Genomic DNA, 25,311 nt, shown 5'->3' on the forward strand with positions numbered 1-25,311 from the left:
AAAATAAAATTCCATGAAAAGACTGAGTAATAGAGCTACACACCAACTCTTTGTCCAGAAGGTAAAGCTGATGAGTAGAAAAGTTAAAAAAAAAATTACAAAATGTAAAATGAAGGATAAACCCAAGGTTCTACCACCCATTAAACAGGTCTCCAGACACAGAACAGGGACAGCATGGAAAGTTTCTTAAAAAATATTTTTAAGTAGACAAAAAAGTAATGTCCAATAACTTCCCTTCCATCTTGGCAATCACTATAGGCTAAGCACCCCCAAGTGGAAGAGTATGTTTGTTTTCTGGGCACTGTATCTGGCAAAATGTAGAGACTAATATTATTCGAATGACTGAATAAATGAATAAATGAGTGAATGAATGTGAAGTTATTTAAATCTTTATAACTGCTTTAAAAATATGAACTGGGCATAGTGGCTCTCACGTGTAATCCTAGCATTTTGGGAGGCCAAGGCAGAAGGATTGCTTGAGCAGGAATTCAAGACCAGCCTGAACAATACAGTGAGACTTCATCACTACAAAAATATCAAAAAAATTAGCGGGGCATGGTAGTGTGCACCTATAGTCCCAGTTGCTTGGGAGGCTGAGGTGGAAGGATCACCTGAGCCCAGGAGGTTAAGGCTGGGGTGAGCTGTGATCGTGCCACTGCACTCCAGCCTGGGAGTGAGTAAGACCCCCAACTCCAAGTACATACATGTATTTGAAGGGCACTCTCATCAAGAGTAAACTGGAAAATAAATGCTTGTGTGTGCACCTGAGGAAAGACGGTGCAGATGAAAGACAAATTACTGGACTTGGGGGCTTCCTTTCTGTATCTCTGTCACTTCATCAGCCCACACATGCACTTGTGTGACTTATTTGCCCACGGTCTGTCCCTCCACTGGCATGCAGGCTCCATCAGGTACCCTGCTCTGCCCCTGCACACTCCCCGACACAGCACCCACAGTGACAATGCTCTCCCTTCCTGAAGAACTTGTACCAGGACAGCCATAGACATGAGACTTGTTAAAGGTTCCTGGATTTGCTAGCTTTCAGGTGGGGCCACGGTCTTCCAGGGCAGCCTTGGTCAGTGGCCTGCTGGGCACTGGGGCCAGACTACCACTCCCTAGCAAGGGCCTGCTTCAGTGCTCACCTAGGCTCCTTCGTGCTGGCTGACAGTGATCTATACCGTGATGGAGCACTCCTTGCCTAATCCTGCTTCCTCTCCTCCCTCCTTCTAGAGGGTCAGAGCTGCATCCTAGGTGACTCTCACACCCTCACCGACCATGTGCTGGGCTGCTCTATCTCGGCCCCTGTGGCTCCAACAACCCTACTACCACTGTGTGTTTGTCACACAACTAAAGGCTCGTGTCTGGCAGAGGCAGGAGGAGGCTGGATTCTGAAGGGCTTAGACTATGCCTAAGGCACCACTGTCGGGATCCAGACATGGGCAATGCAGACCTGAGCCACATGCAGAACTGGGCACAGGACACACAAGCAGACGTTCGCACAACTCGAAGGCAGACTTGTGATTGGAGGCTGAGAATGATGAAAATAAGGCATCTAAGAAGCTCAACCCAAGTGACGGGTCACAGTGGTGGCATTTACAAGACAGCACGAACGAGGGGAGACAAGCAGCCTACAAGTTTCTGCACGTGCCTGACAGCTGCTGGGGCTGAGAAATGCCGCTGGAACGAGGAGAGGCCTGGGCACAGGGTGTTGCATCTGGATGGTATGTGTGCTCATCATCTTTCCAAAGAGAACGGAGTCATCAGTGATACAGAACATGCAGGAATCACACGAACAAGGTGGGAGAATTAAAGATGGGGACAAATCAGTGTGTTCATAATGAAGGCTGTGTGGTGGAGCAGCACATGGATCTGGGGGTTGAGGAAAACAGGAGACAGAGTGAAGCAAAACACAGAAACAAATATCTGCCACTGAACATTTGGTAGCTACCAGAAAACAATTTCTGGCATCAAATCTTGAAATAAATTTCTCACGTGGAACTTTCTAGAGAGACTGATGAATGACATAATGGTAATGCCTTCATCACCAACTTGTCTGCAAAACAAATTCCGTTATTATACGACTGGATCTGAACAAGGTGACCTTGAAGAAAGTCAACTGTCTGAGCTAGTGTGGTCTTCTGATAGCCTGTGTTAATTCAAAAACAGAATATATGTAGGTACAGTCGACAAACCTGAGCCTCCCATGGAGGCTCAGGCCCTGTGAGAGCCTGGAGGCCCACAGCTCTGGGTGAGGCCGGGACACAACGTGACTAGGTGGCCTTAGCCAAGGAGGGAGAGGATGTTTGCCTTCCAAGGAGCAAACATACAGAACCTTGAAACCCCACGTCCTACTCGCTCCTGGATGCCCTGACCAGGTACAAAACAGGAGCAAACACTCCTGGCTTCATTTCTCAAGGCGATATTTAGTGTCCAAATCTCCATGTGAAAAAATACACAGAGAACTATCTTCATGTGAGTTACATACAATTTCATAATTTCAATTAAAAAAACAAAGGCAAGGGCATTAAGATAATAAATTATTACACATATATAACTTTCACCATTCATTTGGGCAGAAACAGTTATGTTTGCCAGCACAGAGCACAACATGGTTCAGGAGAGCAGATTTGTTCACTCTGGAGTTCACCACTTATCTGAAATATAAAACTGTCCACGTGAATATACTAAACACAGAATAATTATCCTTAAAGAACTCTGAACTGTAAGACATCTAGTAGTACTTTTTTCTCAAGCCTAACGTTGCTAAATCTATAGAAGGATTTTTTAAAATATGAATAAGCACATATTTTTAGAAATACACTTAGCTAATCGTTTTCTGTTTTATATGTACTATAAAATAAGCCACTAAAACTTATAATGACCATTTAATTATGTGCATTTGACAGACTGTAAGAACAGATCTTGATACCAAAATTGAGAATAAATTACAATGCTAGAGCTGTCACTTTAGTACAAATGAAGTAAAGTGTGAGTGACTAAAGAAATGATGTGTATAGACTCATACCTGTAGTCCTAGCACTTTGGGAGACTGAAGGAGGCTAAAATGGGAGGAATGCTTGAGGCCAGGAGTTCAAGGCTATGATAAGCTATGATTTTGCCCTTGACGCCAGCCTGGACAACAGAATGAGACCCTGAGTCAAAAAATGAATAAATTATGAATAAACAAAGTGAAAGATGGCTGATTACAAGACAGCAAGAGACAAAGATAGAAACCACCAACTGAAATCTGACTCATCTTCCCAATCTGATCATCCTGGGGCCCACTTCCCAGCCTGGTCTGTGTGTTTTGGAAGCAGGAGGAAGAAGTAAGAAAGTCATGTCTGGTCAGTCATCTACAGAATCACCAGGTATACAAGCTCTCGACTCCCCTCTTTCAGGGAGTAGGAAAATACTCTTAGAGGAGCTTCAGACCAGACAATGGGTTTCTCTGGCCACTGCGCAGTGGAGGGGCTCTCCCATCCCTTGATGAGAGGACACTGTCTAGCATGCAGCAAGCCTGCCAATGCTGTCACCAAAAAAGCCAACAAGTGTCACTGCCTGGCACTCCTGGGATCTCAGCACCCCGGGCTCCCATCTCCCATGACTGCACTCCTCTAGACAAGACTCAAGGAGAACACACCTTGGAGCAAGTTGTGTGCTCTGGGCAGAGCTGACAGAGTTCTCAAGTTCACAGAAGGCAGGCGCACAGAGAGGGATGGTCTTCTCCCCAACCAGCATGCAGGCTACAGCCATGCTGCATTCTTCCACCACTCAGTGTCTTCCACTCAGAAATGTCCTTAGCACTTTGATCATGGTGACTCCTGCAGGAAGGTGGCCAGGCTGATGTGATGTGGTCATTGCCCAGCTGGCAGCCCCCTCGTGGGATGTGGCTGCATCACTGGGACTTCGATCACAACAGACTCACCACAAGGGCCCACAAACGCTGAGGGAGGACATCTCCATGGAGAACACAGCAGTAGCACAGAGAGCACTGGCTGTATGGCAACTGCCACTCAATCCTGGACAAGTCTTTTTTTTTTTTTAGTTCGAGTCTCACTCTGTCGCCCAGACTGGAGTGCAGTGGCCGCTCCCGGCCACCGCAGCCTCGACCTGCTGGGCTCTGGCGATCCTTCCGCCTCAGCCTTCCCAGTAGCCGGAATTACAGGCATGCGCTACCACGCCCATCTGATTTTTTGATTTATTGTAGAGATGAGGTCTCGCTGCCCAGGCGGATCTCGAACCCGCGGGCTCAGGCAATCCACTCACCTCAGCCTCCCAAAGTGTGGGATTACAGGCTGAGCCACCGAGCCTGGCCTGGACAAGTCTTGACAACCACATGCCCACCAGTGAACTGGCAGAGGCAGCAAGCAGGAGAAAGGGCTATAAAGAAGCACATGGATGGCCTGTTGCTTATTCTAGTGAGTGCAAGCTTTCTTTAGGGGCTTCCTCTAGCAGGCCAGCATCCTCCAGCAATGAACTTGCTTATACACCAGATTCATGTCCTCCCTATAAAGTCCCAATTTGCAAAATAATGATCATAAAACAACATAATATTGAAAAGTCGTCACAGCTTCTTCATTCAAGGATGATTAAATTTTACAGAGAATGTCAACTGTAGAGTGTACTTTGCAGGTAATTTTTACTTCCCAGACCCCCAGCCACAGTGAAGTCAGGAGTGTACTGAATAGCTGCAGGGAAGTTCTCATGAGCAAGAGGCCGGGGGACAGCAGGTCCACAGCACTCACCTTGGAGCTGGAGAACATGCCACATCCAGGCCTGGTGTGCTTACCCACGAAAGAGTTTGATTAAAGGTTCTGATCAGTAAAAGTGAGCTAGCACCTAGCCTCAGGGAATCAAAGTTATCTATTAAAAAGTATGAGACAGAACTGTTTAACTATATTTTACACAATAATAGAAAATGCAGATTACAATACTGTTAGCACCCAGCTTGTGTTCTGGGGGCTTAACTTCTGTTTCAAATTATGCCATTGAGGGTCACTGTTTGCCAGGCATCATCATACTGTCACACAACCTGCCCAGCTTGAAAATTCTACAGCCCAAGAGGAGCTTTGGCAGCAGGTGATCTTAGCAGCTGACTCCCACTGGAGAGCACTGTGGATGGGCCACCTTTTGCAAAGAGCACCATGGACAGACCACCCTTCCCCGTCCTGTGAAGAGCACTGTGGACAGGCTGCCCTCCCCGCCCTGTGTGGGCCATGCTGTGAGGGCCCACCCCACAGGAGGCGGGTTTCCCCAGAGACCCTTGCAAGCAACACTCCCCCAGCTGGACTTCAAGCTGATAGCGTGGGCTGAGACTTCCCAAACCTGTTTATGCCAGGTGACTTGTTATTTTAATTATGAAATGTCATTATTATGAAAGTTGATGAAACATAGGTATAAAAGATACATGGTGATTCTCTAAGAACTAAGTTGAAGGCTTTTAAAAGTCTTAATAAAGGCAAGTCACTAAGAAGAAAGTCGTTGGATTAGATATGGGCAAGACAGCTACAAAGAAAGAGAGAGAAATCGATGATGACTACTGTTCTGTACCAAGGCTCTGCTCATGTCTGCTCTTGTTCTGGTGGTTATCCCATTCACACAAGGCAGAACTCCAAATAGCAGCATCCCTGTCAAAGAAAAGCCCTCGGCCTCCCAAGAGTTTGGCATTTTTTATATGTTGTTATAAAAAGCAAGAATGGGCTGGGTGCGGGTGGCTCATGCCTGTAATCCAAGCACCTTGGGAGACAGAAGCGAGAGGACTGCCTGAGCCCACAGGTTCGAGACCAGCCTGGGCAACATGGCGAGATGGGTTGTTGTTGGGTGGGGCAGGGCTGTCCTGTGCATTGTAGCATATATAGCCACATTCCTGGCCTCTACACCCTAGATGCTAGTAGGTTTCTCTCCTTCCACAGTTGTGTCAGCCCAAACTATCTCCAGGTAATGCCATATGTCCCTGAGGAAGCAAGGTTGCTGGAGCTGAGAAGCCCTGCTTCACTACACCTAGAGTACAGTGGCACACTCATGGCCACAGAAGTCTCAACCTGCTGGGCTCAGGCGATCCTTCAGCCTCAGCATTTCAAGTAGCTGGAAATAGGTGTGTGCTACCAGGTCCTGTACTCTAGCCTGGACGACAGAGTGAGACACACACACACACACACACACACACACACACACACACACACACACACACACAAAGTATTTCAGATGTGTCTACTTTTTAATTCCCTGCTTTAATTGGTACTTTCAATACACCAGTGCCAATTATGTTGGATAAGAGGGCATTTTCCATACTTTAAGTCACTAACTACTGGACTGATGGCTTTTAAATTTATGAGGTATTATGAATAAGCAGGGTAACTCTGAAATCGAGGTGTTTACATTTTAATTCAATACTTTTGAAAGATAAAAGACTGTCAATAAGATTCCCTTCCCTTTAGTCTACCCCAGCAGAGATCAGAGAGCAGTAAGAAGAGCACTCTGCTCAGACAGCCTGACCCCCAAAATGACTGCTCCATGAGAGCTATCACTTAAGCCATGAAACCCCTGTTTTCTCATCTGAAAGTGTGATTAACAATAGTAACTGCCTCATGGGCATCAAGAGGTTGAAGTGAGAAAATGTGTCACAACTAATGCTCAGCACAGTGCCTGGTACATAATAAGCACACAAAACTGGTCACTATTAATATTATTCCATTGCCTAATAGGAAAAAGTACCCATCGCTACATAAATTAGATGCTAATATGTTTGACACCACGTCAGTGTCAGTTACAGATGGAAACAAGATGGCCTCTACCCACAGTGAGCTCAGAAACACCTGGAGAAAACTCCCCAGGTGCAGTGAAGCAGGGCTTTTCAACTCCAGCAACCTTGCTTCCTCAGGGACATGTGGCACTGCCAGGAGTCAGTTTGGGCAATTGTGAGAGGAGAGAAACCTACTAGCATCTAGGGTGTAGAGGCCAGGGATGCGGCTACATATGCTACAATGCACAGGATAGCCCCCCAACCCAACAAAGAATCATCTGGCACCAAGTACCAAGTTGGCAAGCATATTTGGAAACCTTGAACCATAAAGGGCTATGTAAGAGAGATGTAACTTCTGAAATCTGAACTCCAGAAAGTCATTCTGAGAAGATAAACATTGTTTAACAATGAAATTGGGACTTTTATTATGATACTAACTGCAGGATCCACACCATAAATACTCAGAAAAGAGACATGTATATTCAGTACCAAAACAATATTCTCTTGATCAATAAACCTAAAGTGGACCATTTCATAAAGCTATAATGAGTACTAGATTTGGAACTTAACTTCATTCAGAAGAATAAATCTAAATACCATCCAAGGTCCCCAACAGTGGAAATCAAAACACTGGTGGAGTCCTTTGCAGACAGGGGCCTCACCACGGGCCTCCACACCTGGCTGCAGAGATTACTGAGCTAGCTAAGGGCCACAAGGGTGTATGTCCTTCCTCAGTGATCACCCTGCTTCCAGCTTGGACACCTGGATGATGCAGACTCGTCCTTTAGTTAATAATATTGCTCAAAACACTATGAGAAAGTTCTTCAAGTTCATTTATACCACGTGCTTTTCATAGTACCTTTCTTAAAAGTAGATGATAAAACTATATATAAAGTATAATCTCAACTATATATACCTACATATCAATATATGTATATATCTTAAACCTCCTTTCCCAAAGAAAAGACTAGAAAGGAAGTAACCAACATGTTAAAGGTACGTCTCTCTTTTCTACTTAAATCAAAGACCTAGATCTTAATTTTACTTTTGGTGCTGAGATGTATTGGCTCTGTGACTTTTGTCATTCATGTTCACAAAAGTTCCTGGGAGATGGATAGGAATATGTTATCATTCCTATCTATGGATGAGAACATTGACGCAGCAAAAAAAAAACAAAAACAAAAACAAAACAACAACAACATAAACATTGGTTCTGTACTTACTGTAGAAGTGTTAAAAAATGAAAGTAGCAATAAAATTGTTTTTCAGCCCTTTTTTTAAAAAAGCTATGTTTAAAATATTTTCAATTTTATACATTTATCCCTAGGGTGATACAGCACATCTTCTACACACTAAGACTATAATTTCATCCACTAAATAAATCAAAGAGGCTTTTTTATTGTAAACAGTAATGTTTAGTATGCAAAACACTTGTATACCTGAAAGGGGAAAGTAATTCAAAAACAGCAAAAAGAAATAAATTGCAACAAGTAGCTATTTAACCATTGAGAAAAATAAGAAAATCATGCAAAGTTTATGTCATGTTGCAAAAAAAAAAAAAAAAACCTCCAAAAGAAACAAAACAAAAATACTCTACTTTGTTTCAGAAAGTACAGCAAAAGAAAATTTAAAAACACACGGCTGTGCACTCACCCTTCTGGTAGAAGAACTTCCTGTAGTAGTATGCACCAAGGTCCACGTGCTCCACGACGTACCTTTTCACTCTGTCGAGATGCAGCACCAAGTTCTCCTTGGGTACCTCGAGGACAGCCACACCTGCGTTTGTGCAGTGGGAGGTCAGGGTGGCTTCAAAAGAGGCACCATCACAGCTGCTGAAGGAGCCGGAGCTGGCCTTGGACAGGCTGATCTGTCTCTCCCCTTCCCCACCTATCTCGTTCCGAAAGTATGGGCAGCTCAAAACCAGCTCGTTGCTTTTGTCATCTCCCGGGTCCACACCCAGGTTTCCTTTGGAGTTCAGGTCCTCTGTGCTGCCCATGGGGGAGCTGAAGCTGGCAGAATGTGACAGGGGCCCTGAGACCAAGGATGCCACAGCCGCCGCTGAGGCTCCTGTGGTAGTGTTCCTCCTCTTGATCACATTGTGCCTACTCACGATGGCTTCATTCAAGTCAAACAGTATGCTCTGCACATCATAGTGTGAGAAGCACCGAGGACAAGTCCAGGGCCTGGAGGAGTCCTCTGACCGGTTATCCTCAAGGTCCGACGACTTCCCAAGCTCATCTCCTTTGGCATTGCGCAACTTACGGAAAATGGAGGAGTCCCCGGTTTCCGACTTAGACCGGCGCTTGAGTGGCTTTTCCCTGTCCTTAAAGAGTCTGAGGTTCTCCCTCTGTGAGATGGGCCCATCGATGACATCCAAGGAGAAGCCAGAGCCCTTGCCCCCACCGGCAATGAGAAAGTCACTAAGCTTGGTCGGTGTTGGGCCTCGGTCCGCCTTGTCCTCCTTGTAACCCTTTAAGAGATCGAAGAAGCTCTCTCCGGACGTGCCCTGCTTGTCGATGGAGGACGTGCTACCATACTCCCTATGCAGCGATGATCCCGTCTTGTACGTCGGGGAGATACATTCATCAAAGCTGTCCACATCAAGCTCACTTATGGTGATGTCACTGTTGCTCCGCTGACGGATCCGGCGAAGTGCCTTCCTCGGGGAGCCAGGATAGGCTTCAGGCATGAGGAACCGGGAGTCCATGCTCTCCGCCGGCCTCGTCTTGCTGTTCAGCGTGCTCTGTATGCTCTTCAGCATGGCCGAGTCGCTGGAGTTGAGGCTCACAGAGCTGCCCTGGCTCACGGGGCTGCTCTTGGAGGACATACTCTCAAGGCAACTAGAGGTGTCTATTTCCTGGCTTGAACGGCTAGATTCTTTGATATTTTCCTTTCTCGGTGGCCAATCTGCAATCCGGGCCCTGACCCCCATCTTTGGGACTCCAGGAGTCGAAGTGATATGGTGAGAGCCTTCACTTCGTGGGGGTCCCACAGGAGCCATGATGGATGACCCTAAGCTGCCATTTTGAGACCGGAAGCGCCGCATGTAGAAGTCATCAGTGTGGACCTTGGGGGTGCTGTCTGTGCCGACAACAGAGGCCCTGTCAGTGGCAATGGGCCTTTCTGTCTGCGATCGTTTCAAGCTGGTCATGATGTGACAGCAAGTAGACTCAAACCCCTGCCAAAAGGACCCACATGGCTGTGTCTGAAATGTGCACTTCCCTTTTGGAGAATGGATTCCAGAAAATACAATTGCATGGGATCTTAATGTTTTGCATTTAAAAGGTTAAATGACGCCTTGTTGTCAAAGCGCTGAAAATGCAGAACTTCAAAACATCATAATCCACAGCAGTGCCTTTGCTTCACCTTAACTGATAGTTTTCTTTCAGAAAAAACTGAATGGAACTTGTATTACAGAGATTCTGTGGTTGCCGTAATCCCATGGTTTCTCTAAAAGAGAGAAAGAAACTGTGAATTAGCATTTGATAAACACTTCAAAAAATAAATATGCAATTGTCAAAAACAGACACATGAAAAACAAAGACTGAATAATGGACTGGGGTTCACCATTCCACAATCCATATCTTCAATAAAGTAGGTTTGAATAAAAGGAAGAAAGTGAAACCATTTAACAAACCTGTCGTTTGTATTATAAAGAAAAACACCGAGGTGAGAGGACTACCTGAGCCCACGGGTTCGAGACCAGTCTGGGCAACTTAGTGAGACCTCATCTTTACAATAAATCACAAAAACTAGCCAGGCATGGTTGCATGTCACTGTAGTTCCAGCTAGTTGGAAGGCTGAGGTGGAAGGATCGCCTGAGCCCAGCAGGTCAAGGCTGCGGTGGCCGCGAGTGTACCAGTGTACTCCAGCCTGGGCGACAGAGTGAGACTCTAACTCAAAAAAAAAAAAAAAAAAAAAAAGACTATCAGGACTTCATCTTAATTGAACTGTTCTGTAAACCTGGAAGGTAGGAGTCAATCTTGTTCAGGCTACCAAGGCTCCTGCCCCAAGTGCAGACTTTTATTCCAATGACCTCTAATAATGCAGAGCCACCATGAGGCACTATGGTGACCACAAGCTGAGGTAGAATCATAGACAACCAAAGCAAGCAACTATCAATTTGACAAAAGTAAACACTGACAAATGGTTTTATTGAATATGCTGCAGCCCTATTTTTCACTCCTTCCATATGTCAAAACCAATACTTGCTGTGTCCTTCCAAAGGCTCAGCAGAGTTAGCAAGAGCAAATGCAGTAGAGAGTAAGAAGGGCTTTTGGAGCAACCACAGCATCAGCCCTTCTGTGTCTTTCTCACTTTGTCACTCACCCAGAGGAGGGCTTTAGCATTACAACACCGCCACCTCTCCCCGTTCTTCTGGGCTTGCTTACTTTTGAAGCTAGAAGTGCTTCACTGAGGACAAGATGCCTGCGAGTCCTCATGCTGTGAGTCCCTCACCCCATCACTAATGTTGGGGGGTGGTAGAAAGAACACACTCCCCAGCAGGCCTCTCCAGGTCTCCCGTGGATCACAGAGAGCAACAAGCATCATTCTAGGCATGAGCCCAGAATCTACTTCCTCCCAGCAGGCAGCTGGCAGCACAGACCCTAAGCACAATCAGCAGCAAGCATTCCCAGGAGACAAGCAGAGGGTCGACTCTGCCAGGGACAAAAGACGTGACCTTTCTGTCTAGGCCCTGGGCACGTTTGGGAAGGCACTGTGGACTGGCACCCAGCCCACAGGATGGCATTATACACAGATGCAACTCAGTCACTGACTGGGAACAGGCACTCACTTCCTGGGAGTCCTGTGGCTCCCAGCCAGCCTCCTGCCTCCCAGGCAGTCACTTCCTTCCCTCTGCTTCCTTCCCTCCAGCACAGCAGGCTCCACAGGCTGCTGTTGCTGCTGTCCAAAGCAGAAGTACTGAGCGGTGGGAGAGCACAGACCAGGTGGTGGGCTGCTCCAGAGCAGTGCCAGCTGTTCCCAATCCCCTTGCACTATCTTTTGTCTGGAGACAATAGTTATCCACCACTCCCTAATTACACCCGGCTTCTGATCACTCCAGACACTACTGCTGTCAGATAGCTGGGATTGCCTCTACATTCCAGAACTTCACATGCTCCTCTCTCCACCAGGAGCCTTCAAGTGGCCAGAAGTGCTAACTGTTGCCTCCAATAGCAAGCAACAAGGGACAGCACACTGCCACAGCCAGGGCTCAAGACGGGATCTGCATGACACGGAGCGGGACCAACCAATGGAACCAAAATGCAAATACCTGCACACCTCCAAAATTGATTATTTCAATAAAACAGCTGCCAAGGAAAGAATATGCCAGCACAAAGAATTCTAAATAGGCTTATAAAAATCAGATGCTTTCAACATTTCACCCAACCTCTCAGAAATCCAAGAGTCACCTTTCCTCCCCAGAACATTCATTCTCTAGAAGGACAACAAGCCAACCCCACCACGATGAAGACATGCCTTGCTACCCTGGAAGCAGTTTATTACAGAACTGTCTCTCCTGGGGTACCTGGAGCTAAACCCACCATGGGCGGGAGCTAAACATTGGCATAAAACACAGTAGATGAAATCACCTGCATTTCTCCAGACTGCCCCATCTGCTTCCTTTGCTTTTTATTTTTTATTTTTTTAATTTTTATTTTTTTGAGTTGGAGTCTCACTCTGTCGCTCAGACTGAAGTGCAGTGGCCACTCCCGGCCACTGCAGCCTCGACCTGTTGGGGTCCGGCGATCCTTCCGCCTCAGCCTTCCAAGTAGCTGGAATTACAGGCATGCGCTACAACGCCCAGCTGATTTTTTTGATTTATTGTAGAGATGAGGTCTCACTGCCCAGGCGGGTCTCGAACCCGCGGGCTCTGGCAATCCACTCATCTCAGCCTCCCAAAGGCGTGGGATTACAGGCTGAGCCACCAAGCCCAGCTCCTTTGCTTTTTAATGTCTATAAAATCTTATCTTTAAATATAAAAACTTCTTACCAATCCAAAAGAAACATCAAAACTCTTATTACCTTTTGAATATAACAATAACTTGGTGTTTTCACTTTAAAACACAAATAAACATACAGGACAGAGAAGCCACAGTTTAATGACCTGAAAGACTGAGAGGTCTGAGATGTGGAATCTAAGTTAAATAGAGGATCTTGTTGTTATGAGGGCTTCCTTCCTGCAGATTTTTCTCTCTTTCTTTTTCCTATCCTTTTTTATAGCATCAAACTCCTTTGAGGTACAATATAAACTTTGAATTTTGGAGACTGACTCTCACACACACTCACACACTCACACACAGACACAAAGACACACACACACACACACACACACACACACACACACACACACACACGTGTATACTTTGGGTTTATTAAACTACCCATGGAAAATAAAGCCATCCGTCTGTGTGTGTCACAGGACAGATCAAGAACACCTTAAAACCTGGTCTTTAGGGTTGACTGAAATAGCAAGCATATGCTGACAATGATTAGTGACTCTTTTAAATATCAGCAGCCCTACCTCAGTTTCGTGAAATATGATAAAGCAATAGAATTCCACAGAAGAGCAATACTGACATCAGTCACCTCCATCTGCTGACAGAGCTGGCTATATACAAATTCCCTTATTACAGGTTTCATTTTACAGCTCCAGATAACATTAAGTCCGTGGTCGATCCACTTAGCCAGAACACCAACTCCATCTAGCGGGCCCACCATTTAGGCAAATGAGTTCTCCTTAGCTAATGGAGGCTCTCCATCACTCAAGGTTGCTCACAACCTAACCCACTATTCTTTCTGATAATGCCTTTCTTCCAGAAGAAATGTATCCTCCTCCTCTCTTCTGAATCATTTTCCACATTCCTATAGTCTTTCTGAGCATGGGCCACACCTCTGGTGCCAAGAAGCTCTGAGGAACTGTCCCTCCTTCATGGGAGGCTCCAGGTGCAGTAGGGAGACGTAGAAAAGTAAAAGATGACAGGGACATATATGGGTCACTCCTCCTCATTGTGCACTCCCCCTCATTGTGCACTCCCCATTTTGAATGTGAGCAACTGGACACTTCTCCTGGTGGAACCAGCAGAACCACAGTAGATCAGCTGCCAAGAATGCACAGCACCCAGAGTGCTGTGGGGACCCTCCAGGGATCTCTTGGTTGCGAGGCACAGTCGTGTACTTCTGGCCCGAGAGGCTCACGCACTCTCCAGCCTCCCTCCACCAGACTCTCTTCTTATCTCTGTGACAACCACTTGCTTCTGTGTTTTCTCCTGACTCTCTTTTGCACCCACTGCTCACTATTTACAGGACTCTGAGTAAAAGCTAGTGCACCTAAGGCAGAGTCCCTGGCTGGCTTCTCTCACCATTTCTCTCCCTTTGGAAGGAGGAAGGGGATGTAAAAGGCCCTGCCATCAGGATGCATGTGAGCACGGAGGCATCAGACAAGATGCAGGTCTGAGTACATTGGAGTGAGGACATTACTATGGAAAAAGTGTTGATGTGGTGGGACCACAGTTGTCTGTGCAACTGAATGAAGAAAGAATAAGGACATTACTGGGTGGAAATGTGCATGGTCACCAGCAGGCCATCTGGTGGCATCACTGGTGCTAACAGCTTTAAACATCATATTGACACTGTTATCTCCAATCCTTTGGTCACAACCCTCTCAATAAACTCCAGATAAAACACATATGGCAAGCCTTGGCATCATAGTAAGACCCTTGTCTCTATAAAACATCAAAAAAATTAGCTGAGTGTGGTGGTGTGCACCTGTAGTCCCAGCTACATGGGAGGCTGAGGCAGGAGGATCACCTAAGTTCAGGAGGCTGAAGCATCAATGATCCATGATCATGCCATATCACTCCAGCCTGGGCAACAGAGTGAGACTCCATCTCAAAAAACACACACATGTGGGTGCTCATTTGATATAGTCCTCATTTATCTATTTGACACCATGAATTAACTAACAGGCAGAAAAATGTAAAGATCTCTTCTTTTTTTTCAAGATTCAAATGAGTGGTATGGAAGTGAAGACAATAAATAACTCAGGGAACTGAATGAAAGCTAGGATAAACATAGGTAATGTGCTGTGTGCCAAGTGCACAAGACGGTGGGCGGGGAGGGCGCAACTAGAGAGCACAAAAGTTCCTGTTCTGAAGGGATGACAGTTCAATACAGCAGGGTCACCAAGAAGAGCTTGGCAGCGATCCTCAACAAAATGTCCACATTCCAAAATGAGACACTCAGGCTCTTCAATGGTAGAACCTCACATTTGTGGCCAGCTCTCCAGGTTCCGGGCAATGGAAGGCGTCTGCTCATTCATAGGCCCTGTCATCCAGAGACACACACACAGCAGTATTTATGAGTATTTCCATACAAATAGAGTTGAAAGTTGTGTACATGGATTTGAAAAGCCTATGAGTATTTTTACTTCAGAATGTAACTGGACAGTATTCCAAAACAGAAATATAACTCCAGGACTTGGATATCAGATTTGATAAAATAATCAAAGCAGGCAACCTAGTTTCTTTACATCCCCTCCTGGCCTTCCTGCATTTCACTGACATTACACAAAAGTGACATCCCAGCGGAACAGACGTCGCTCTTTCAAGTCAGCCTGAGCACACACAAAGAACCAAGTGCAATGTCATGGGTCATCAGGATTTCTGAATTGGCACATAACTTTTGAGAAAGGCATCTCCCCCATCTCTGGTTTCCATTCTCTCTCTGCAGCAGAGAGCGGGAAGGATGGGGAAAGCTAGAGTTGATGACTCCAGCTCCTGCTCTGCTGGCATTCACTATCTGAAAAAGACACACTGATGGAGACAAGTGGGCATTAACGAAATGAATACAAAAGTTACAGACACAAAACACTTCATGGGATAAAGTTACATCTTATTTAGACACAAGCAATTTAAAACAGGTCTACTGACCAGAGTCAGGACCAAAAGGGAGACTCATATTTGCCTCCCAAACCCTCCTGACTGAAGCTCACCAGGAAGGTTACACTTTAAAGGCTTGATGAAGCCTGAATTTACTTTGTACAGCTGAGGGCAGAGAAGAGAACAGGAAGATGGGCAGAAAGATTGATGGTAGAGGGAGGACAGAAGGAAAGTGGTATGGAATGGAACAGTCATGTGGTGGGATTCTGATTTTCAATGGCTGGCAAAATAAAGGAGAAGAGATGTGTATGGGCAGATAGATCTCTCACAAGTAAATAAGCAATAAGCAACTAATAAAATACCAAAGAGCTAGGTTTAAATAGCATCAAGTAGGAAGGGCAAGAGTAAAGGGCAAAGAGCAGAAAGGTAAAAAGGAATCCGAATTATGAGAGGAAAAGTAAGCATTTGGGGTGTAATATGCTGTCATCTTAGGGAAAAGAAAGCAAGATCACCAGCTCCTCAGGGGCATGAGAATCTCCAAGCCTGGCACCAGGCTAGGAGGCCAGAGCAGACTAATGCAGCCAATGAGGAGCCTTCTCATACTCATCTGTACCTTCATATTCATTTAAAATGCACTTAAAAACTTATTCAACAATACTGAACAACTGATCATCAAATATGATCTGGTATTAAACAACTTATTCCGAATAAGATCTGGAGAGGAGAACTTGAGAAATCAAAGCCGGGGGCAGCCAGTAAACACCCAGAGTAAGGGGGAGAGGCACCAATTTCCAACTGTCACTCCAGCTATTAGTCTACAAAAAGCATTCCATAATTGAATGCAGCAGTGACACACTGCATATCACCTATAGGACACCATGATACATATTAACATAGTAAAGCCTCCGTGAAACCTGAAGTTTAAAAATAAATACCATTACCATTGCTAGTGTTATTAAACTAAGAGATTCCTTAGCTGATTTGATCATTGACTCACTTTTTTAAAAAGAAAAAAAAACATTTTATAGCATGTATCCTTATAGAACACAACTAGGAACAAGCGGTCCAGGTTTTAGAAGAAGACAGGATAAGACCAAAATTGTATATACATGACAAATTGCAAACTTAGCTATTTTTTTAAGTTACAAAGAGATATATCAAAAAAGGTAAGAATGTTCACCAAAGGATTTACAATGTTTGTCTTAAATAGTTGGATTATGAGTAATTTCTAGGACTTTTGCATTTGTCTATATTTTTCTATTTTCTAAAATGAGCATGTGTCACCTTCCTAATCAGAAACAAAACTTAAGAGGAAAAAATAATCATTCTGTTGCTAAAAGCATAAAATATGATCTGGGAATATAATATGATGAACATCCCTTTAAATACTAATTATAATATCCCCTTAAATACTAATTATAAAACACTGTACTGTGTTATAACTCCAATCCTTCAAACCACCAAACAAGTCAAAATTCAACAAATATCAGGTCCTCTGAGTAAGATGCTCTGTGGTAAATCCCCTAATTAAAATGAAATCAAAGAAGGCTACGTAGAGAGAGCGTACTGGCCAGGCTTGATGCCTCACAATTGTAATCCCAGCACTTTGGAAGTGCTGAGACTGAGACAGAAGGCTCGCCTGAGCCCAGGAGGTTAAGTCTGTGGTGAGCCATGATCCTGCCATGGCACTCCAGCCTGGGCCACAGAGTCTCCAACTCAAGAATTAAAAGAAAAGAAAATAATACAATATAATAAATAAAATAACACATAAAATAAAATGCCACCTTTAATGTGATAATCCCAAATTTGAGAAGCCTTCCAAAGAAGTCGCCTGGAGGTTCAGCAGGGAGAGATATGAGTTTATTGCTCTTACAGGAGGGTCAATGATGGCAGCGGGCCATTAATAATGACAGAATTCGTGCCTCAGGATAGTAGAGCAAGTAGTTTCATAATCAAGCAGGTGAATCATTCCCATTCCCAGGCAGTGTTTGCAATCCTACTGATTACCAGTGCCGACTACACTGTCTTTAGGTTGTTTGGTCATCTGCATCCCATGACCCTAAACCCCAGGACTCTAAACCCCAGGATTCCTTACAGAGAACAAGCACATCCTGCAGAGACAAGCCTTGGCCAGGGGCTGTTCCCTGAGGAAGGAGCAGAAAGAAGCCAAATGGGGGAAGAGGTCTTGTCCAGACAATTACCCCATACCACCCAAGGCCAACAACCTGAAGGAAAAATTAAAACAGAAACTCACCACATGTGGCCGGTCTCCTTCCATACCCTGCCCCGGGGCTCCCCAACACTAGCTGTCTCCACCTCATGCCTCCTGCCTCCCTTTGTCCTCACAGCACCAAGACAGAGGCATAGGAGGCCTGGAACTGCACAGGCCACTTAGTCACAGGCTATTTTCAATAAATATACTAAAAAAATTTTTGGAGACTTGTGACAATTTCAAAAAACTTATAGATGAACTGCAAAGCCTAGAAATATCAGAAAAATTAAGAAAAAGTTGGGAATGTCATGATCTACATATGTAGATACTAGTCTATTTTATCATTTACTATCACACACTACATACACAGATATTTTAAAAGTTAAAATGTATCAAAACTCTCACAGAAACACTTATAGGTCACACACTATACCATCCACCATGTAGAGAAGTGTAAACACACGTAAAGCTGAGTATGAAGCCGGAACTGCATACAATGCACCGTGGGCCACATTAACTCTGTAGTCTTCCCTCGGCCACTTCCTCCTGTTGCCACGAGCTCCCTGCTACGAGTCTCCATGAAGAGGATACCACCTCCACGTGAGCAGTTCATCTCTAGCAAATGTGTGTCACAGCAGAAAGTGACTTTCCAAGGCTCTTGTGTGTCATCATGCTGAGGGCTGTGCCGTAGACCTCTAACATGATGGGACCACACAAAATGCCATGAGCAATGCTGGATGTGCTCCCAAGAAGCAGGGAGAAGTCATGACATTACCGAGAAGAGGCAGAGTGCTAGACGTGTACACAGTTTGGGTCTGCAGCTGTGGTACCACTGTTCTTTATCACAAGAAGACAGCACATAATGCATATGTCACACAAAATATATGTGTCCACCACTTTAAGATATCAGGAAGGCTTTTGGTCAACAGTAGGCTATCATTAGTGACATTTTGGGAGAGTCAAAAGTTGTACTCAGATTTTTGACTGTGCAAAAGAGAAGGGAGTGCTGACCCACTTGTTTAATGGTCAACTGCATTCTCATTTTATGAATGAAGAAACAGCACAGAAAGGTAAAAGATCTGCCCAAAGTCATAAAGTTAAGGCCGGGCATAGTGGCTCATGCCTATAATCCCAGAACCTCAGGAGGTCAAGGCAAGACAATCACTTGAGGTCAAGACCAGCCTGGACAGCATTGTGAGACTCTGTTTCTATTAAAAATTAAATAAGTAAAAAATACAAAGTTATAAAGTTAAGTAAGTTGTGTATGACACAAAGTTCTCACTACACAGTAGGCTCTCTCTAAATCCACACTGGTCTGGTGGGGGTCAAAAACTTTATGGTAGACACTATACTACGCATCTGTGTAATCAAAACCATTTGTGCCCCCCAAAGCAATGGAAATGAAATTTAAAAATAAAATAAACAATTCATGGCACAGAGTTACTAAATAAATGTCAGAGGTAAGAAATTATAGATTTTAGCCGGGCTTGGTGGCTCAGCCTGTAATCCCGCGCCTTTGGGAGGCTGAGGTGAGTGGATTGCCTGAGCCCGTGGGTTCGTGACCCGCCTGGGCAGCGAGACCTCATCTCTACAATAAATAAAAAAATCAGCTGGGCGTGATAGCGTATGTCTGTAATTCCGGCTACTTGGAAGGCTGAGGCGGAAGGATCGCCGGAGCCCAGCAGGTCAAGGCTGCGGTGGCCGGGAGCGGCCACTGCACTCCAGTCTGGGCGACAGAGTGAGACTCCAACTCAAAAAAAAAAAAGAAAGAAATTATAGATTTTGATATTATGACAAAAATTAATAAAATGCAACTACCGGGGGAAAAAATGACGGTAGAAAAACTACCGTGAAAATACCTTATAAAAAAAAAAAGGCCTGCCCAACAGCCAGCGGTCCTGGCAGAAATTCCCAGATCGGGAGTGCTGCAGCCACCCAGTGGGATGAATACCACTGGACAGGCAGCTGTATACAAATACCAAGTGTTATGCACTTGGGAACTTCAGGGGGCCCCTGCAGCGGCTCCCAGCACTTCTCTGATGGTGGCTGGAATTCAAGACAAACTGGTGCCTGCCTGCAGGCCACTCCTTATCCTAAGAGAAGGAAGCACATCTGAGTCCTTCCACAAAGCTCCCACCCACAAGGAGCCTGACTGCCACCTGTGATCTCACCACCAGTAACGGAACACCATAAATTGCTGGAAAGAATGCCTTCCCTCGATCAGTCAGCTCCACACAAAAACTGGAGCTCACCTCAGGTTCAAGGGCCACGTGAGACCACGTAATGGCCACGCCTTCCTACTTGCCCCCAGCACCATTGACACCACACTGCCCTTCCAGAACACACTTCTTTCAGGAACCTGTGGCATCAGCTGAAAGCACAGTTGTCACCTGGCACCAGGCATGGCCAAGCTGTACCCTGCAGAAATCTGCAAAGGGGTACTCTTTCACCTGAGTGCAAACGAGGACCCTGTGGCTCAGGAGGGACTGGATCACCACTCCAGGGGCTGATCCCTGAGCCACATTCTCTGCACCAGGATTCCCTCTTTCTTAAAAATTCAAGGATTCACTCCACAGGTAGTTGGGCCTTTTCTTCCCAATAAAACTTTTAACCTCTTGAGGGCAGAGATCTGTCCAATATTCATCCCAAAGGCTCAGTGACCTTTCAAATGTAATCATTAGAAATAAAAGTCCAGGCACAATGGCTCATGACTGTAATTCCCAGCTAAGAGCTTTGGGAGGCAGAGATGGAAGGATCACCTGAGGTCAGAAGTTTGAGACCAGCCTGGGGAAACAATAATAATTAGCTGGATGTGGTGGTACCTACCTATAGTCCCAGTCTCCCAAGAGGCTGAAGTAGAAGAATCATTTGAGGCCAGGAGTTCGAGACCAGCCTGGCAAATATAGTGAGAACCCATCTCTACAAATAATTTAAAATTAGCTAGGCATGGTGATACATGCTTGTAGCCCAGCTACTCAGGAGGTTGAGGCAGGAAGAATGCCTGAGCCCAGGAGTTTGAGGCTGCAATGAGCCACTACTGAACTCACTGCACTCTAGCCTGCACATAACAGAGCGATACACTGTTTCTTAAAAAGAAAAGTCATATGTTCTCAGCTAAAGTGGAGTCAAAATTAACTGACGAATTAACGGAATTTACTTTTACTGTGGTTTAAAAATGTAATTATGACTATATCTATGTTGAAGGAGACATGCCAAAAACAAATTCACATCATCAAATTGTAATACAGGTTTCAGCCTCACTTTCTCTCTTAAAGGGTCTTCACAAAGGTAGTGAGAATGAGAAACAATGGCAGCTTGACTCTTCCTCCAGTCACTCACCAAAGTCCAAGAAAAACAGGCATTAAAAACAAGCAAGTCTCACAAGACCCCCCCAAAAGCAATACCTTTAGAACTGGGTAAGACACTGTCACAATGAAACAACTAAACGGTATGCTAATACACAACAAAATCAACTACTTAAAACCCTAGCAAAGTAAATGCATTCTCATAGGACAATGGAGGGCAGGGTGGCTAATTCAGCAGAGTGGGAGAGACAACAGCAACCAGGAAGTGGAAACAGTTACCACCCATGACAAATGATAGTCTAGGAAATTTTCTACCACACAAAAGTCTCTCCTTTGCTGGTCCCTTTTACAAAGCTAGTTTTTTACTCAGCAGATGACAGGTTTCTTACTGAAAATGTATAAAACTGAAATAGTGCAGAGGAAGTGAAAAGTGTGCACCTCCTTCAAGACACCCCATTCCAATCCCAAGGGTGGCCATGCCCAAGCTACACGAATTCTTAGAGGCGTGGAGTGTGGGCTGAAGACACAGCCAGTAGGACAGACAAGGAATAACAAGGCAGTGGAGAGCAAGGACACAGCAGGCGAGACAGCTGTCTTCAGAAGAGACTCAAGCACACTTGCAGAACCAGAAGAGAGGCCCTGGGCGAGGAGGAATAAGGAAGGAGACTGCCCCTACAAGGCTGGTCAGGGCCCTGGATGATACATGTCCCACAGGAGCTGACTCCTTTCTACACAGCCCGATGTAAAAGCAGAATTCCTGCACAGATAATTCTAGCACCTGGTTAACAAAACTAAGATGGGAGCAAACGGAATCTCTTTCTTTAATTTTATGCATACCCCAGTCCTCCAGACTTTTTAACTTATTATGCACACATACAAATATACATACACATTATACATGTTTCCAATAAAATTATTTTAATCGGCCGGGCTCAGTGGCTCAGTCTGTAATGCCAGCACTTTGGTAGGCCGAGGTGAGTGGAATGCCTGAGCCCGCGGGTTGGAGACCCGCCTGGGCAACTTAGCAAGACCTCATCTCTACAATAAATCAAAAATAAGCCGGGCATGGTAGCACGCGCCTGTAGTTCCAGCTAATTGGAAGGCTGAGGCGGAAGGATTGCCGGAGCCCAGCAGGTCAAGGCTGCGGTGGCCGGGAGCAGCCACTGCACTCCAGTCTGGGCGAAAGAGTGAAACTCCAACTCAAAAAAAAAAAAAATTATTTTAATCAAATCCCCCTAAGCTTAAAAATCCCTGATTTCTGAATACGACTTTCCTCACAAATTTATTAACTTGATCATTTAAGCTTTCACACAAACTAGAAAAAAAAACTTAAGCAAAAAGCAAACCAACTAAGTGTTCAAAGATAAAACCTTGAGGCAGGAAGTCTTGGTATTTGACCACACTTCTCATTGCTGTGACAAAGTGAAATCAATCCTCCAGCTTTCTTAGAAGTCTGATCCCAAAGTAGTCTTTGTGCTGCAGCAGTGCTGGCTTTAAAACCTGATCCACTGCCTGAGGGTACTGGTTACAAGGTGTCCGTGGGCCCCGTGCTCCTGCCTACATCCTCACAGTAACCTCCCTGTGCCTTCCTGGGAAATTAGAACTTCCCAGATGCAGGCTCTGTCTCCCTAAGGGACAGACCCGCTCCTCCCTGCTCTCCCCACCAGGCTTCCTGAGCCCTGCACACCAGTTCAAGTGAGAGAGACCAGCTACAAGTCCCCTGACCACACCAAGTTCTCTTGAGCCTCCAGAAGACGCGTGGTGACTTTCACAGACACAATCCACATGCCCTTCCTCCTCCCATTCTGACCCACCCTTTGTCCACTCTGTGACACTATCCACCCTTTCCCTATCAATCCTGCCTCATCCTTTCTCCAGCACCCCTTGGGGTTACTCAGGGGATGGAGGGTGATTAAATACCAGGCTCTTGCTTTAGAAATCAGAATGCCTGATTTAAAGGAATCATGGTTTCACTATGTACTATTACCTTCCAGTACAAGATCTGCTGCTAAGAAAAAGCGAGGAACTATCTTTTAGAAGATTTCTGGCAAAACTGCAGTTAGAACAAGTTTAAAAGAAAGACTATGTTGGAGTAAAAAAAAAAAAAAAGCAAAATTCATTAACAGAACGCAAGCACCAAAAATGGCCCATCTAGTATTCTAACAACCATGGCTATCACATGCAGAAAAAACATGCATGTCAAAACAACATAGCACCCTCATATACCTATTAGGAAAAATGCCTGGAATGCCAGTACCCACTGGGAATGATGGTGAGTAAAAACAGACAGTCTTCTGCTGCTGGAGGCCACGGACACTAGTACAACCCATTAAGGACATGCACACAGTGGCCTCTTTTCAGCATTTGGAAGTATACATGGTCCTGAAGAAGGAGAGATGCTGCTCCAGTCTCTGGAGCCCTGTCCTCCTTCAGCAAGGCCTGTTCTATGCAAGTGGACATGCAACTGTGCAAACTCATCTTGACTGTCCAAAGCTTTCTGATGCACCAGGACAGAGCTGCAACACTTCAGGTCAGGGATGGCACCTTGCTTATTTTAGGGTACTCAGCCCTTAGTAGAGGTTAGATCAAAAACGTCACCCACTTTGGAACAGGAATAGCGAGAAGTGACCTCACAATCCAAAACATAACAAGATAAGCACAAAAATCTCGTCATTTTCCACGTGGCCCACAACAGCAGGCTCCCCTCAGCTCCAGGTCTCTTCTCTCAAAGACTCCTCCCCCACAGCTCTTCCCATGCCCAGTTCAGCGGTGAACCCCGTGGTCAATGGTATGGGTGTTCCTGGGACAGCCCACCATGCCTTCCTGCTAGCTCCTTCCTTGCTCTACCGACGGATGTCCCCTATTTCTCCTCCCTTCCTGGTTTACTACCTCACTTGAATGGGTCATTGCCTTCATTCAGCACCTGCCTAAGAAGGGGTGCATGAGCAGTAAATGTTTTGAGTCCAGGCATGTCTAGCCTTAAACTGACTGATGATTGGGGGCATAAAAATACAGGTAGGTTGGGTGGCTCGCATCTATAATCCCAGTATTTTGTGAGGTCAGGAGTTCTATTTTTTAAAAAAACTACAGATGGTAAAACATTTACCATTAGAATCTTCAAGGTTGCTATGGTCTGAATATTCGTCCCCTCTGAAATTTAACACACATTGAAGCTCAGGGATTTCAGGGGGGAAAAATAAAACAAAAACAGAAAGTCAATACCCAGTGTGGCAGGATTGGGAGGTGAGGCCACTCATGGTCTCATAAGCCCATTAGTGGGTCATGATAGGAAGAGATTAATGGGTCATCATAAGAGGAGACCTGAGAGTCAGCCCACTCAGGTCCCTCCCATGTGATGCCCCATGCCACCCTGAGACCCGCAGGGTGATGCCCCACCAGCAAGAAGGCCCCACCAGTGGCAGCCCCTGACCTGGGATTTCTTAGTCTCCAGACCTGTAGCAATAAGGGGCTTTTCTTTACAAATGACCCAGTTTCAGACTTTCTGTTATAAGCAACAGAGAAGTAGTATTTCATGATCTTCTGGCTTTTACTGTTGCTGTTGAGCAATCCAATAATATTCTGATTCTTGCTCTTTCATGAACATGACGTGGTCTTCTGGAATTTTTTAAGATCACCTTTCATACTGGGTTGGCATTTGAGCTGTTTTTTTCATAGTATTGGACACCCACTGGGCCTTTTCAATATAAAAACATGTCTCTTTCAGTTGAGAGAAACTTAATTTTTGATTAATCCTTTCCTTCCCATTCTGTACTCTTTTATCTTGTGAATGTGCTATTTGTTGGATGCTGGGCCTTCTGAAGTTTCCTATCTTTTCTTTTAGGTATATGGGAGATTTTTTGAACTTCATTTTCCAACCATACTATTTTATCTTTCACATTGACTCTTGGGTTCAGTTTTGAAGAAATTTTGTGTTCTCTCTTTCTTTTGTTAGGAAAAAACAACAAAAAAATAACATCGTTCTATTCTTGTTTTATGAATGCAATATTTTCTCTCATCCTTCTAATAAATTATCTTTAATGTTCTCTTTTCACCTTCAGTGTCTGTTTTCCTCTGTCTTCTCTGACTCTTCATCTCGCATGGAAGGTCTGCTCATATGTCTGCTTTCACTGGCTGTCCTTCTCTACTTACAACTGAGGCATTAGAGCAGCA

General features: G+C 45.1%; 1 protein-coding gene across 3 annotated transcripts in view; it reads right to left on the reverse strand.

Moving 5' to 3' along the window:
* SIPA1L1 (signal induced proliferation associated 1 like 1) overlaps positions 1-25,311 on the reverse strand; it is a 224,061-nt gene that overhangs the window by 129,501 nt on the left and 69,249 nt on the right. For all 3 annotated transcript variants that reach the window (XM_021718955.1, XM_008070855.1, XM_008070856.1), the window contains exon 3: positions 8,396-10,192. In XM_021718955.1, the coding sequence (XP_021574630.1) occupies positions 8,396-9,893 (1,498 nt within the window). In that variant the 5' untranslated portion in view covers positions 9,894-10,192. The remainder of the gene's footprint in view (positions 1-8,395; positions 10,193-25,311) is intronic.

The sequence above is a fragment of the Carlito syrichta genome, unplaced genomic scaffold (genome assembly GCF_000164805.1).
Source record: "Carlito syrichta isolate Samal-C Ts95f unplaced genomic scaffold, Tarsius_syrichta-2.0.1 Scaffold314032, whole genome shotgun sequence".
Classification (NCBI taxonomy): domain Eukaryota; kingdom Metazoa; phylum Chordata; class Mammalia; order Primates; family Tarsiidae; genus Carlito; species Carlito syrichta.